The 17,501-nt window shown below is 36.8% G+C and overlaps 1 protein-coding gene across 4 annotated transcripts in view; it reads right to left on the bottom strand.

Moving 5' to 3' along the window:
* LOC137288433 (enolase-phosphatase E1-like) overlaps positions 1 to 17,501 on the bottom strand; it is a 219,327-nt gene that overhangs the window by 201,752 nt on the left and 74 nt on the right. For all 4 annotated transcript variants that reach the window (XM_067820787.1, XM_067820789.1, XM_067820791.1 and 1 more), the window contains exon 2: positions 16,879 to 17,060. In XM_067820787.1, the coding sequence (XP_067676888.1) occupies positions 16,879 to 17,032 (154 nt within the window). In that variant the 5' untranslated portion in view covers positions 17,033 to 17,060. The remainder of the gene's footprint in view (positions 1 to 16,878; positions 17,061 to 17,501) is intronic.

Raw genomic sequence — 17,501 nt, 5'->3', positions numbered from 1 at the left:
GTTTGTTGTTTGAGGTTCCTCTCAGACAAATTCCAGCTATATGGATGCGCTGAGTAAAAAATCAGCTATGGACCTGACAACCAAGTGATTAACAGCGTAAGCATCAATCTAGGCAACTGGGATATAATGACACATGTCAACCAGCAAGTCTGTCCACCTGATCCTGTTAGTCACATCTTAAGCCAGCAAGTCTGTCCACCCGATCATGTTAGTCACATCTTATGCCAGCAAGTCTGTCCACCCGATCCTGTTAGTCACATCTTATGCCAGCAAGTCTGTCCACCCGATCATGTTAGTCACATCTTATGCCAGCAAGTCTATCCACCCGATCCTGTTAGTCACATCTTATGCCAGCAAGTCTGTCCACCCGATCATGTTAGTCACATCTTATGCCAGCAAGTATGTCCACCCGATCCTGTTAGTCACATCTTATGCCAGCAAGTCTGTCCACCCGATCATGTTAGTCACATCTTATGCCAAGCATGAGCTCATGAAGACTAACTCTACTCCAGATCTTCATGAGTCTCATCACTCCAAAAGGTTAGTTGGGGCATGTACATACTTGAGACAAATTGGGTCCTATGAATGGATCCTGATACTTTAAGGGGAAACTACTATTCCTATATTTCTCTCTATGAGTATATTCAAACACTGCGCCAATTTCTTCCAGCAAAACCTGTATGGGGTCAACCAGCACAACTAGCACAACTACATGTCACAAACCAAACACAATGTGACTTTTCACCTGTATTTCAGAAAATTTATGTAAACAAGTATCACCTATTTGACAGTTCCTGACATGTTCATGTCCGCCCAGCCATTATAAAATACAATAATCCTAAAAATAGCAAGATTTGGTTTCACATTTGTAAACTCTCATTTCGTCGTGTACAATGTGTGAAGCCCATTTCTGCTGTCCCCAGTCATGACACTGCTGGAACATTGCTGACTGGCTGCACTCACTCATTCACTCACTCAACAACCTTCCCACCCAATCTCATACCTACCCATCCACAAACTCACTCTCTCTCACACTCACTCACTCACTCACCTACCCACCCATCCACTCATGTTCATTCATTCCCTCACTCACTTTCACTCTAAGACTCTCACTCAGTCTTACTCAGTCAATCACTCACTCTCTCACCCTTCATCTTTTTATATCAAAATTACATATTTTCTGAGATTTTTGTCTAACACCAGACATGTCTCGTTCAACATCCTGTAACCTGAACCTATATGGCTTTGAGACTCTGGCAGGCATGGCAGTAGAGTGAGTATCTGTGACATGGCTGAGTCACACATATGGACAGGTACGGGGCCTTTGTTGTGAGATGGTAGAGATATCAGCTGACAAGAGCTGACTCATCTGGTCACCAGCATGTGCACCCTTGTAGAAACACCAGCCAGGCACAGCCAGCATTTTTCCTTATTCAGGAGCACCAACTTGTTTAAGGCTTTTCATTCTCAAAGTACATAACAAATTGATAAACTTATTTAAGGTTTTTCATTCTCAAAGTACATAACAACAGAACAGGTGAAAATATTTATTATGTTAGACACCTCTTCATCAGACACTGAGTATTCAAGAATGCTATTATTTACTTTGAGCAACAATTACACTATGAGGTGAATGTGACATGTGAATGAGTGATGATGGTTTTAAGCAATATTCCAGCAAATCATGGCAGGGGGACACCAGAAATGTACCCATGTCGGGACAAACGTGCTGTAGCCCTTAGGCTACCACACTGCCAGTATGTATTTATAAATGTACAGTAATGAATAATACTATTTATTCATGACAATAATTTCAAGAAATTAAAATAACCAACATGTAACTGTTTAAGCAGAAACATTTAAAAGATATTTTCTGTGAAACTAAACTTTGCAAATATTTGCTTTCAGTGACCATGAATAATGAACTGAATTCATAAATGGATATTTTCAATTCACTTGTGAATTGTAATAGGAAAAATAGATAGTAACTGTTTTCTTGGGGTATCTAACATAAATTGGATAAAAATGATAGCTGGACCTGTTAAACAGGCAGTCATGTTAGCCCGGCCATAGACCATTATTTACACGGGCCTAGAATTACACCAAAACAGATTTCCTTCTTTCTTTAGTTGAATTTCTTCTAGTGCACATCTTCAAAGTATAAGAGTCATTTTGTAATCACACCCACAGGAAATGATAATCTAGAGGGAACGTTTACAGAATTAAAATATATTCAGTACTAAGTGTTAGTTTAGGCTCACTAACTGGCTGTATTATCAAGCAGGATTCTGTGCTGTAAAATACTGTAACGCAAAATGCATAAAAAAATATACTGACAATGTACATTTTAAATTAATCACTGTTTTATTATTTCTTGAACACTGCCATACTATTTTCAATTTCCAGTAAATATAAGCTGACAAAGACTAAAGAGATTAAACAATAAAAACAAGTCATATGGAATAGAAGATGTTTCAAACTCTGGAATGGAATTACATAAAGTTTCTTTCCTGTCTTTGCAATTGAAAAAGTTAAAATGTAACACAAGATGTTCTATCTATGTCCCTTATAATTCAAATACATTATCTCTTGAAAGCCAAAGCCATTTTTTTCACATTTCAATCACAATAAAGTCTTAGTCTGGTAATCATGAATACAAAATAAACAATCAAATTTAATAAGAACCCTTTTCATAGTAACAGAAAATGAGCATGTGTTTCGATAACTAGTCCTCATAAAAATTGTATAAAGATAACATTTTACTAAAATCTATCAAGGCAAATTTCTACTGGTCTTTACAATGTTCTTACTACAAGGCCAAATTTTATAGCTGATTTGACATTTTGAAAGATCACTGAAAAAAGAACAAGAAATAATCACAATCAGAAAATCAATAGCTAATTACATTGCTCTACTTTCACTTACTTTTCTCATCCATTTCAGCTGTAGGGTCAAATTTTCATCACAAGATAAAAATTAATCAAGAATCAAGGCAGCTAAGACACAAACAGAAAAATTATTTTTCTGCACAGACTACAATCATCAACAAAACACACATAGATGAATTTTGAATCAATTACTCCTGCCTTACAATTTTTTTAAATTGAGCCAAAAATCTGATCTGTATAATATTGTATCCACTCAATTATGAATATGCACATATAACGCGTAGGATTTTAGCCAAATGTATGTTTTTAAGACCATAGCACAGATTCCAATACATTTCCTTCTTTAGTCAATATCATAGACCTGTTGATGGTGAGGAGCAGTGGGGTGGCCTAGTGGTTAAAGTGCTCACTTGTCATGCCACTGACTTGAGTTTGAATCCGAATATGGGTATAATGTGTGATGACCATTTCTTGTTTTCCCCACCATGATATTCCTAGAATATTGCTAAAACCTGTGTCAAAGCACTCTCACTCACTAACTCCAGCTATATGGCACATGTCTGTAAATAATCAAGTGTGGACCAGAGAGTCCAGTGATTGAGCATCAATCTATGCAATTAGGATACAACGCCGTGTTTTAACCAAGTCAGTGACCCAGACCATCTGATCTCGTTAGTTATTGCCTATGACAAGCATGGGTTGCTGAAAGCAATTCTAACCCAGATCTTCACAGGGGAGATAAGCATGGGTTACTGAAGACCAGTTCTAAACCGGATCTTCATAGGTTTACAAACAAGTCAATGTCAACACTGTCATCATCATTTGAGTGAATTTCAAAGGCTTCCATTATGTATATTGATTCTGAATTCAGCCCTGATACCTTTCAAGACAGATCACATGATGGAAGCCTATGTTTCTTCTATTCACCAAAATAATAAATAACTCCAGATAATTAATCTCTCCAAGATGCACCAGAAAACCAGATTTGTGCTGCACAAGATAGATTTTTAATGAACTTCAAACAGGATCAGCAGCTGGGGTCCATCGCATGTTTATTCCTGTTCTTATCCACATCCATTTGCTAAGGTTCTGTAGTGCTAAGCTTTTAATCTTTTGAACTTTAACGTTATTGCCAAAAGCAGCATGATGGAGGCAGTGAATCTGATTGTAAAATTCACTGTGCATTTGTCAGTTCTTGATAAAGGAAACACCGACTGATACCGAAGAACAGGAACATTCTACCGAACATGAAGTATCCATGGAACTGGGCCCTAAACACTATACACAGTTATACACCGGGAAAGCACCATTTTATCAATCATGTATCACTTTTCTGATGAAATACATCTGTTTTGTTTATAAAGTCACAAACCGTGTTCACCATATTTTGCGCGCTGTTTCAATAAGCACAACCCACCATCTCTCAGACCATGTGCCATGTTCTGTTTAGAGAAACTGCACTCATTCCATGTGCTTTGGCTCTTACTGCAGCTAGGACGGCTCTTACGGAGCTATGACATTCATCTCATGTGCTTGGGCTCTTATTGCAGCCATGACACTCATTTCATGTGCTTTGGCTCTTATTAGAGCTAGGACATTAATTTCATGTGCTTGGACTCTTATTAGAGCTAGGACACTCATTTCATGTTTTTTTCCCTTATTAGAGCTAAGACACTCATTCCATGTGCTTTGGCTCTTATTAGAGCTAAGACACTCATTCCATGTGCTTTGGCTCTTATTAGAGCTGAAACACTCATTCCATGTGCTTTGGCTCTTGTTAGAGCTTGGACACTCATTCCATGTGCTTTGGATCTTATCAGCGCCATATAAATTACTCTGTGTGATTTGACTTTTATTTTAAACTCTTAATTTCCTTTCCTTACTCTTAAAAGTTTATTAGAGGAGCTAGTACATATTCCTTCACTTTACCAGAACAATGTAACACTGCAACATGCGTTATGATACCATACTCAAAGTACAATTCATAGAATTGTGTTTCACATGACATAAAGCAGTGTTCACGAATGGTGTTTCAACGTAACAGGACAATGGGTCCTGTAAGTTTCAGATGTCTGTCTGACCCACTGAAAATTCACAGGACCTACAGAATAAAATTAAACACACACTTCAGATTTAACATTTCTCATCATTGGCCATGAAATAATATAATAACAAACATTATAAACATAAATTTATAATCAGGGAAGAAGTGTCACATGCCACAAATAACAACTTCAGACAAACTTTTTGTGATATATTCAGTCAGACACTGGAGCCAGCAGGTTGGGGACTTCTGTCTGACCGTTGGCAAGTCTGCCGAATTTGTCAGAGCGTCAGACACTATTCGTGAACACTGATAATGATATTGAAAATACCTGTAACAACCTAAGCATCTTCTCACATATTCTTAAAACATTCATGTTTATTTTAAACGCTCAGCAATCTATTGATTTAAACCTTATGTTTAAAAGTATACAGCACATGGGAGGATTCAGGAATTTTGAAAGTGGGGAGATCTGGGGGTTTGAACCTGCTGAACCTCACACTGTCTCTGCCAAAGCCAAAATACAAAAAACTTGAATGTGATCGTAAGTCATTTTCAAAGGACGGGGGTGTTCGAACCCCCTGACCTCACCTCTGGATCCACCAATGCCACTTATTCTCTTGAGAAGTATTATACTATTTTAGCTATTTCTTAGTTACTAAAGTGCGAGATTAGGCCAGAGTCCAGCTGCATTACAGTTGATCCAGCAGCTCAGCTAATAACAACATATATACTAACATTTACCTTTACTTCAAGATATAAAGATTATTGTAGGACAGTAGTATGGTTTTTGACACAGAATGTGATTGCATGCCCTAAGTCATACTAAGTTAATTCTTGAATTAACAGAATTACCATCCTTGCCTACTCCACTGGAAGAGGATTCATGCACTGATTGACAGCAAGCTCATGATGTCAACCATTGGATCTGATTATTGACAGTAACAAGAAATGCTTGAAATATATAACAAGGAAAAGAAATCGAGTTCTACATCACTGAAACTCTCAACATTTAGTTAAGGTAAAAAAGACAGCTGAAGTTAATTCGGAAACTCGAAGAATCTACAAAGCTTAAATATTCAACGAAATGACTAACAGCAGCTCCAAATATAATTATCCTGTATATTTTGGGAGAAAGGATGTGTGTTACTAGGTCCCATTGACATTTTGCATCCATGACCTTGGGACCCGAATTTTATGCTGAAACATATACTCATTAACACATATATCAACACACTCTTACAAGTGTTCAGGTAAAGCACATCTTGAAGTAGTCAGATTTACTATAGTAAACAACATCTGCTGAATATTCTTATCACTTTCAAAATATGAAAGGGTTTGTTTGTGATGTTACACCACCATAACACATCCAATGTCCAAATTAATGATGAACGTCAAGTCTGTAATTTTATTAAAGAGTGGCAGTGTTAAAAAGATTTAGAGGTCCCTTTGACTGAAATATTTTATAAGCATAAGGGAAGCCATGACATTTCAGCAGCATGCACACACATGTGTTAAATTAATGTTAAAGTATGGGATCTATGATACCCTAGCACAGTCATAGATACCCTACTCACACACAGTAAACTGTCTCTAGACAGATCAAGGCACTGTACAAAGCAACCTCAGCATTAAGACATTTGTAAGTCTATGTTAAAGTATGGGATCTATGATCACCTTTGGACTAACGATTGCTTGTATCACACTCCCTTGAACCTAAGGGAAACTACAAGTACCACTATAATTTGTGATGAGGGATCAGAACACAGACCTTTACCTCTCAAAGTTGGTACTCTATCAACATGACCAAGAACAATACTTAACTGTATTCGTGTTCTTCGTCTATCATTTTAAAAAATCCGACAGACTTTAATTAGACGTTAGATTTACAACCCTTAGTCAGAGGGCAGCAGTACTGAAAGTGTGAATGGGTTCTGAATTTACATTTAGTAAACTGAACACAGCGATCATCATGCTTTCAAAACTTTGATTAATCTGTGATATGATGCCACCTTGTATTGATCAGAAGGTCTAAGTTATTTATTTATAACCAAGCTGTGTAAGATACACTCAGGGACAGGAGTGTCTAGTTTGTCATGTTTTTGTCTTTTGTTTCCTGACTTCACACTAAGTTAAACAATGTGTGGGAGAAGGAATTCATCACAATTTGTTTTAAAGTTGATAAGATAAATCTTAACTCTGTTCTAGCTTTCTAAATAATTTATTTACATTCACAGGAATAGTAAATGTCTTGATTTTTTAACATTTTATTTTTCCAATAGAAAAACATTTGTTTCATTACATAATGACTGAGTCCCCTTAGCCACCAAGAACTGAAACTCATCTGATTGTTATTGCAATTCTGATAAAACAGAAAATGGATAAATACAAATGTAAAACCCTTAGCATGTCACAAGCTTATAATCTTTATCTCTATATTTTTCATAGAAGAATACTTATCAGTTTCAGAGATATGGTCCAAAAAGACACATTACAGTGAAGCGAGTCACAGTCAAACTTGTAATGAAAACAAAATAACAATTCCTCAGCAGCAAATAGTAAAAGTTGATTTTTCTGTGTGCAAAGTTTTTTGAAAGTTTTAGACACAATCTGGACGGACACACAGACTGGTTACCGTATCTATCACATATCAGGGAGATCATCATTCATGTCCTAGTTTTCTGGAATGGGTCCAGTCTAAACACATTTAGCTTTAATACATCACTGACATTTTTCATCAAATGAAATGATTTGTTTAGGTTGTTTAATGACATATTCAGCGATATTCTCGCTTTGTGACAGCTGTCAACCCTAGACCAGACTACCCAGTGATTGACATGGTGAGCATCAGTATATGCATAGGGATATGATGACATACATCAACCAAGTCATTAACCATGACATACCAATCCACTACTTACCTCTGACAACAATCAAATGTTTGCCAAGAAAATAACCAGAAGCCCAATCATACCATGTTTCACAGATGTAATAGAAACATACTCCAAAAGATGCTGACAAATCTCATCTACTATCATGGCTTACAATGTTGAATACTGGATTGTCTGGTCCAAATGATTTCCATATCGCTGTCACATAACTTGAATGAGTGAGTGAGTGAGTAAATATGTTTTTAGCAATATTCCAGCAATACCAAAGGAGGGGACACCAGAAAAGGACTTCACACATGTGGGAATCGAAACAGGGTCTTCAGTATGACCAGGGGATACTTTAACCACTAGGCTATCCCACTGCATCTTCACATAACTTGAACATTGCACTAAATAACAAACTCAGCCCACCAGAGACTTAGTGTGACCTTGAGGGTGTATTTGTACCATATTCTAAACCCAGGCACCATATCCCAAGATAGCTATTGACGTATGCTGATGACCTTTACTGAATCTAACAGTCAGTTATAATCCTCTCATTAAGAAATGTCAAAGGTGACAGGTACCCAGCAGTACTGAAAACAAACTGGCATTTCATCAGTCATCTGATGTCTGTTCAGACAAGCTATCTATAACATAACAATGCCCATTGGTTTCAATTCACGTCAGTTGATTATTCTGAGGAAGACTGAAATTGGTTCAAATTCTTCAACATTGGTTGATTGCTACCCAGGAAGTCTAAAGATTATCTTAAAAATTTATGGGCAGATTATTGTGTGAAAAACAGAGAAAAATTATTAAAAGACATTGGCATTTGAAGTTCTTGAAAGGGATTTAGAAGCTTGATGAACATGAATACATGACACCATTTATGGATAACAACTTCTTTGTATTCTTTAAATGCATTTTATGATGTTTCAGAGCTAATTCTTGCTCCTTCATCGGGTGAATGTTGACTTGATGAGGGAACAAAAATTAGCCCTGAAAAGTTGTAGTAGAGAAAAGAAATAGTTAATCATGTCTTGCAATATTTGCTCCTCCATCTACAACAACAGGATTGTCTGGACCAGTCATACTGGAGAACAAAATTGAGATATGTGTTATTATTTTGAATTGCTTAGATCCTAAAGATGTGTTTCTTGAAAGGGGGAATAAGATGATTTTGTTTTAATGGAGAAAATGTAAAATGAAAATAACAACCCCCCACCCCAAGTACATGTGTACAAAATTGATGACATCCTCCTCCCCAGAACACCCCTGTCGGTTCTTAAAATCATCATCACTCTCCCTAGAATTATGAAGAGTCCTTATTGTTTTATTGGATAATACCAATTATGGTTTGTTTACATTGATGATTAGTTGAGTTGTAGCTTATATGGTTGTTCAACACTGTTTGAACGCATATCATTATTGAATGTTTTGGTTCATGTAAATATCTTTTGATATGCAGATGATTTAGAACATTGCATTGATTCTAATCTTACTATGTTTTCTAAGCCTCAGTATGTTAGGGGCAGAGAGACAGTCTAATAGTGGAAGCCCTTGCTTCTCATGGTTTCAATTCCTCACATGGTTACATGGTTACAATAATGTGTGAAGTCCATTTCTGGTGTCCCCTGCTTGATATTGCTGGATCATTGCTAAAGGTGGCGTAAAACTAAACTCACTAACTCACTCATAGTATGCTATTTAAGTAATTACCATTAAAGATTTTCTATAAGTTATTATTATTTCAAACATTAACCAAATTCACAAAACTAAAGGTAGATTCCATGGGTTTGTTATCATGATGATTTATAATTGTTAATTCTGTCATCATCAGTTAGGTAATATTAAAGTCTTTGAGCTTAGATTTGTATGTTCCTTATTTTTCACTTTGATATTGGTTATTTATAACTGATCTCAGTTATTTTCAAATAAAGATTATGCTGCATGTCAAATTATCAGCAAAAGAAAAAGTATCACCAGGGATTGGGATAAAGGCATTTTGCACATTTGAATGAAAAATGGCCCATAAAAAGTTTGAAGTTTACTATTGATACAAGGGCAATGGCCCATTCTAAATTCAGAAAATGGCTAATGATCCTGAAAATGGCCCATTGTCAAAGTTCTCATTCCCAATCCCTGTATCACTGTTAGGTACTAGCTGTCATTGATTTCACCAGGATTCGAAGAGTTACTTCCCTTGACTCTCAAACCTTTTGAGATAAACCGAAGGCATCAATGCATGACTAATTATTCTAACTCCATGAGACATAGTCCACATAAAGCAAATGCAATATATTTTGCTAGATGTTTTCACTCTGCAAAAGTTTAAGGTATCAATGACAATTACCTTCTTACAGTAATCACTGCAAGAATTAGGAATTTTAGGCTTTTGAATTAGGAACATAAAATTCATCTGGTCAAAGAGTTTGTGTTGTACAAATAGTTTTCTATCAAAGTAAAAGAAATTATTTATTCACTAAAAAAAAAAAAAGGGAGCAACAACATGATTTTTGAACTTAGCAAATGCCCAATTATTCAGAGCAAAAATGAATAACACAGAACTGTCACGTTTGGACAACATCTTCAGTATTACAGAGTGTAGACCAATCCTAATAATTCCCAGTTATCGTTCTGCTCATGTTCACAGGAGTCCGTCATGAGACTACTCAACTAAAAATATCAGAAAAGCAAATTTGAATCAAAATGCAAAAGAATTCAATGCACTTGACACATTACTTCTGAACTTAATGGAATCTTGAAACAGCATTGAGAAGTGATACAAATAAAACTTCAAAATTTATTGACGTCAAATTCTTCATCTGGAGGAACCCAATGTTTAGGAGAATAGTCTTACTCCTCCATTTGGTGAAATGAAATATTGCACTCATCACAAAGACAAGTTGACATTCATAAATTCTCAGCCTCAGGCCTTGATGAACCAGGTCTCAATGCTCTTACTTTTGAACCAGGTCTCAATGCTTTTACTTCTGAACCAGGTCTCAATGCTTTTACTTCTGAACCAGGTCTTGATGTTTATGCCATACCACAAACTCAATGCAGGGACTGCATAAAACTGACGGAAATTGTAATCATGAAAAAACATTTATTTCTGGTTCAAGCTGCCAACTCTAAAAACCAGTGAAATACAGTTTATACTGGTCACCTGGAATTGTCTTACGAAAATTGAAATTTCAAAGCTCTCCACATATCTCTCATTAAACATCATGAAGAGGCTGTGGAGTGGTCGTGGAATCTGTGCCACTCTCATTAACAAGGTCTGCTCTGCTGACTCTCCTACTAACCCTGTTAGGTTGCAATCAACAGGACCAGACTAGAAATAGGTCCCTGTAGAATACCAGTTACTACACTTGGCTCAGTAATTTAGAACATCAATAGTTTGACTTGACAGCGCTAAAACTGTACTGAGTCTGAATAACAACCACTATGTGGAGCCACTTTGATCTTATTGCAGACACTGGTGGAAATGTCTCATAAGGCTGATGACCACGAAGTGTTGCCACACTTAAGATCAGAGTGCATTAACAAAGATATTCAGAATAACCATGTCCTTTGCATTTGGCCTGTTCGTTTTTAGACATTTTCAAATAGAAATACATCAGTAAGAAGAAGGTGACTGATATTTTACCTGTGTGCTGTTTCCAAAACAAGAAAAATTTAATCTGAAGTGACAGATAGCATTGTCCTCTTAAAAAACGCATCAAAAAGAGGTGAGTATGTATTTTATCATGAAACAAAACCCCATTAATGACCATGCCTACAGGTATTAATTAAATAATTTTCAGATGCAGATATTTGCTTCAAATCAGCAGCAAATCTGTAAGTAAAAAACAAAAATTTCCTAATTCCTCAAACGTTGTGAAACTAAGAACATAAAGATGGATAATTGGATTTTGAGAAAAATCACATATCTAAATAGCATCTAGAGCCTTAGAAATCGATGACTTCAAAACATTTATTCCGTCTGGTTACCAAAAATAACCAAAACAAAAAGAGTGAAACATTTGCTCTTAACATTTTGTGCATGTCTGACAAATTTAGTTGTATATTTGTTTGCTGCCAAACATCATACCCAGCAATATTCCAGCTTCATGACAACATCCTGTAAATAATCATGTCTGGAACAAACAATCCAGTGATCAATACTGAGCAACTGCTTGTGGTCATGGCACAGTGATATGGGATCCAGTGACTGAGCTTGTCCACCCTAACCAGTAAGACCAAGTAGTTGAGTATCTGTTCTAACAATGCATGGGTCTTCTGCAAGGCAGGCATTAGTTTCTCACAATCCCTGAAACACCTTGTGTTCCCTACTGCCTAGCCCTCCTGCAATGTTCTCTCTCACAATCCCAGAACCACTTATTTTCCCTCCTGCCTAGCCCTCCTGCAACGTTCTCTCTCACAATCCCTAAAAGACACTGTGTTCCCTACTGCCTAGGCCTCCTGCAATGTTCTCTCTCACAATCCCTGAAATGCATTATTTTCCCTTAATTCTGCCTAGCCTTCCATGCAATGGTGTCTTTCTCACAATCCATGAAGCACATTATTTTCCTTTCTTCCTAGCCCTCCCTTCAATGTTGTCTCTCTCTCTCTCACAGTCCCTGAAACACATTATTTTCCCTCCTGCCTAGCCCTCCTGCAATGTAGTCTGTCTCACAATCCCAGAACCACTTATTTTCCCTACTGCCTAGCCCTCCTGCAACGTTCTCTCTCACAATCCCTGAAATACATTATTTTCCCCGTTAATTCTGCCTAGCCTTCCATGCAATGGTGTCTTTCTCACAATCCATGAAGCACATTATTTTCCTTTCTTCCTAGCCCTCCCTTCAATGTTGTCTCTTTCTCTCTCTCACAATCCCTGAAACACATTATTTTCCCTCCTGCCTAGCCCTCCTGCAATGTAGTCTGTCTCACAATCCCAGAACCACTTATTTTCCCTACTGCCTAGCCCTCCTGCAACGTTCTCTCTCACAATCCCTGAAATACATTATTTTCCCCGTTAATTCTGCCTAGCCTTCCATGCAATGGTGTCTTTCTCACAATCCATGAAGCACATTATTTTCCTTTCTTCCTAGCCCTCCCTTCAATGTTGTCTCTCTCTCTCTCTCACAGTCCCTGAAACACATTATTTTCCCTCCTGCCTAGCCCTCCTGCAATGTAGTCTGTCTCACAATCCCAGAACCACTTATTTTCCCTACTGCCTAGCCCTCCTGCAACGTTCTCTCTCACAATCCCTGAAATACATTATTTTCCCCGTTAATTCTGCCTAGCCTTCCATGCAATGGTGTCTTTCTCACAATCCATGAAGCACATTATTTTCCTTTCTTCCTAGCCCTCCCTTCAATGTTGTGTCTCTCTCTCACAATCCCTGAAACACATTATTTTCCCTACTGCCTAGCCTTCCTGCATTGCAGTCTGTCTCACAAACAATGAACCACATTATTTCCCAAGGCTGTTACGATTCACTGACATATTTGGTGAATCGAATTCAATTTACTAATCACAATCACTAGAATCCAATATCTATATCTTTTTATTAAAACAGTAGAAGAATGGATAGACAGACTTTATTTCCTCCACGACTGAAGATTACAAGTTCTTGAATAACATCAGATATGGACACAGATATGATTTACATGGCAGCAATACCCATACGATGAAATAAGGTTCCAAAAGATGATATATAATGACACCACACAGGTTGTCAAACAGTTCATTTCGTTCGTGCATTGTGATAGGGCAGAACATAAGGATGTGCTTTTAACAATGTCATTTGTTACTCTTCCACACTTACATTCACCAGATTTGATTTTACTCACACCGATGTTTGCAACTGATGATAAGTCTCTAATTCTATAGGGAGCATGAATAGCTAGTTTCCATATAGTCAGTGCACCATGTCCGATCAAGGAATATCTACTCAAAACCTGTCTGACAGATAGACATTTTGTCCCTGTAATGACTTAATCTCCACTTGCTTTATCCACTCAGTGATGAAGCGATTCGTAGCTAGGTTTGATGGTATGACAGAATAATCTAAGTAGTTGTCCAGCAGGTCACGCATATCATATTTCTTAATGAGTCGGAGCCTATTGAAGAGTGGAGATTTTCTACAGTTAGAGTTCTCTGTGCTATCACTTTGATGTTGGCCAAGATGATATGTGAATAACTTCTTAAAGTACATGTCACATTGCGATCTACAGAGTTTTCCAAACATAAGCGTAGCCTTGCACACTGATTGGGCCTGAACAGTCTATTGTAACTGGATTAGCTGTTTGCTTTGGAAAACCTTGTACTTTCTTGCAGTAGAAGAAAGAATACTGAAACATCGCATCATAATATGCTAATAATACAGATGTTGTTATTCATCAACTTTTTAAATGCTATACGTTTCTTTAAACTGTTTGGCATTATTGAAGTTGATGAATAATGACTGAATTCACTGTATAGATTATGCGTAACACATTACTGATGATACAGTTTTCACACAGAAGTACTGAGTAAGACAGTTGTGATGTATACATACATAGCACCATGTTCCAGCTAGGCTGCTTGCAGGTGCTTTGTTAATAATTCCTTACATCAACAATGCTCCATATTTTGGATGTTTTCTGCCAACGCTGTGGAAACTGATTGCATAGATAAACCATCAGTTGGGAAGATCAAATCAGTCATGACTTTACCAGCAATTCCCAATGCTTATAACTTATAACTTGCCAACTGAACAAAAACTGACAAATTCTTTGGGAATCAATGGAAACAGTGTCATTGACAATTATTTTGCAGGAGAAAAAATGTTACATTTTGGACATTATTTTAGCACATTTTGACAGCACATTCTACCATACTATTACCACATTTGAACAGTCTCTAGGACTATTTAGAAAATAGTCTGTCAAAAACGGAGAAAACCAACTCAAGGGTTCAAAAATCCCATCACCTGACCTGAAGCTCAGGACAAGTCAGTTCTCATTTCAGGCAATCAAATAATGGTATCTTACTTGTCCATAGGCTACTAGTACTACATAATTTCCACTTATGTTTCAAACTGCAGATAAACTTGGATTTCATTTCATATCTGCTCAAAATGTAGCTATTAAATTTTGCAACGATGATAAAGTAGAGTTATCTTTCTTTGCTATTTATCACTTTTGCTATGGTGCACAAATGTTCAAGAAAAAAAAATAGCATAAATATTTACAATTTCCTCAACACTATTTAGTTCTGTCAAACATTTTTATATTTTGAACACAGTCCTTGATGTCAAGAAACTTGCATCGTGTAGCAAAATGTGAGCTAAGGTTGACATTGTTTTCAATTTCATCAGTATTATGTACTAGCAATAGGTAATACACACTACACAGAAACCCATGCAAAGATATATACTAATTGTGACTAACATACATGAGTGAGTGAGTGAGTGAGTGAGTGAGTGAGTGAGTGAGTGAGTGAGTGAGTGAGTGAGTGAGTGAGTGAGTGAGTGAGTGAGTTTTATGCTGGACCCAGCAATATTCCAGCTGTATAGTGCCAGTCTGTAAATAATTGAGTCTGGACCAGAAAATCCAATGATCAACAGCATGAGCATCAATATACAATATACATGAACATGGGTCTGAGTGATGGGTTTGACAGTCTTAGAATCTGATCCAGTTTTAGATAAATGGACTTGGAGCTGCCATATAATATCAAACTCAAGCGAAAGGATTTGAACAAGAAACCCGTGTGTCAAGTGGAAAAGATACTGTTAGCTCTAACCTTGTCACATCTTGTCATCTGCTATCCTAGATGTCAAAACTTAATGCAATGGGCTGCCATACATGCTGTTGTATAGTAGCCGACTATGTAATCCATGAAACAAAGTGATGTCACTTTTTGTGTGCACATGAATGAGTGATGACTGAAAATGTCTTCGGGAAACAAACATTTCAATTACAAGTGGATATCATACCTTTTTAATTTGTTAAATCAGTAAATATGATAATCAAATAGTGTACAAAATAAAATCATGCATTTAAGATATGATTTTTGCTGCATTTTCCTTATACCCACAAATCAAGCTTAGACAGGTGTAACACAACATATGAAAATTTAACCTGCCAAGTAAGGCCTGTTAAGCATGATGAAGGCCTTCAACACTTTTGGTTTCAGACCCTCCTTGTCTGTGAACTTTGGAAACTACTTCATCTACTGCATCAGAATCTGTTTTGACTCTTTAGATGATGAGAATGCACAGCTTTAAACAGGATATTACTATTTCTTATTAATACTTACTTAGATTGTCAATTATCTAAAGTGTGACTATCTATTACCAGCACCCAAGCCATTTGTCATTTTGAAAGTACATTGATAGAAACAAAATGAATGTATGTTACAATTTACAAAACTTTATTATGTCTCTAAGTTCTAACTCAATCTTTTTCATGTGAAATTACTCTTCTTTGATACCAAAATGGAAAATGTATGATTCCAATTCCTACAGAGAGTTACAGAATTGAAATTTTGTGTAACCATAACTGTTGATCATACATTTTCTTGCACTGTTGATACATGAACTGTGAAATATTTGGTAGACTGCACTTTATGGGTCCCTGGAAGGTAGGGTTTAGGGGTTAGGTTCGCTTAGAGCTTGGGATTAGGGTTTGGGTTAGAGTTAACTACCGAAGGTAGGAACCCATAAAGTGCAGATGTCCCGAAATGGCAACTGCTAGGGAATCAAAATCAGTCAGTCAAAATGCCAAAAACATCAACCCAACCCTGAATACACATGAACTAATATCGTGTCTGATCATGCTGACAAACATTGTAGTTGGTCTTCAACATATTTCTGCTCACTTTTATGAATGTAAATCTTCTAAACATAAATCCACATTTGGTCTCAAGTTGGATTAGACATAAACAACCTGTTGTTATTACTGACAATGTTAGACGGGTAAGACAATAGGCACAATCACTGCCATTGTCAGAGTGTTGTTCGTGTATTTGGCAAATGGAAGTCTTGAAGGTGTGCGGTAATCCCCTGTATGTTTCAAATTGAAAATATTTATCTTACCTTCTCTCACTCTGACCATGCTTTCAAAGTACTGGCATCCAAATTCGAACACATCCTTTGGCTGAGCTCGAAGCACTTCTCGTGCGAGTCCTTCCAAAATATTTTGGAAACCTTTTGGCACTCTGAGTTTGGTGTTTGAAAACGGAACGGCCATTTCTGACGATGAATATTGTATAGATGTGCTGAAATTTATGATAAACTGGAGATAACACAGTTATCGCTATGTTCCAGAAGGCAAAACTTAGTTTGAAAAGTTACCACGCTTTGGGTACACAACCTCGTAGCATGGCAACGGGGTGAAGGACGATATCTTCTTCCGGCGTATGGCAGATCCGAAGCAACAACTTGTTGATATAATTATTAGTCAATAAGTTATCAATCTGATGTCAAAGAACTTTCAAATGATAAATACCCATAACTAGATATCTTTTCGTGTAAAGGATGACATGAAAGAAGCCAAATGATTCATCTAACCGGTTTACAATCTTGCTTTTTATAATTTATTTTGAGTTTCGTTTTCGTCTATTTTTCAAACATTTTGCATTTTGAAAAATACATAATGAGCTCACAATTTTAAGTACCTGTTTACAAAATGCTTGCCTCAACGTCAGACTGTATCATGT

Source organism: Haliotis asinina, chromosome 1 (genome assembly GCF_037392515.1).
Source record: "Haliotis asinina isolate JCU_RB_2024 chromosome 1, JCU_Hal_asi_v2, whole genome shotgun sequence".
Taxonomy (NCBI): Eukaryota; Metazoa; Mollusca; class Gastropoda; order Lepetellida; family Haliotidae; genus Haliotis; species Haliotis asinina.
This window is presented reverse-complemented; position numbering and strand designations above follow the sequence as displayed.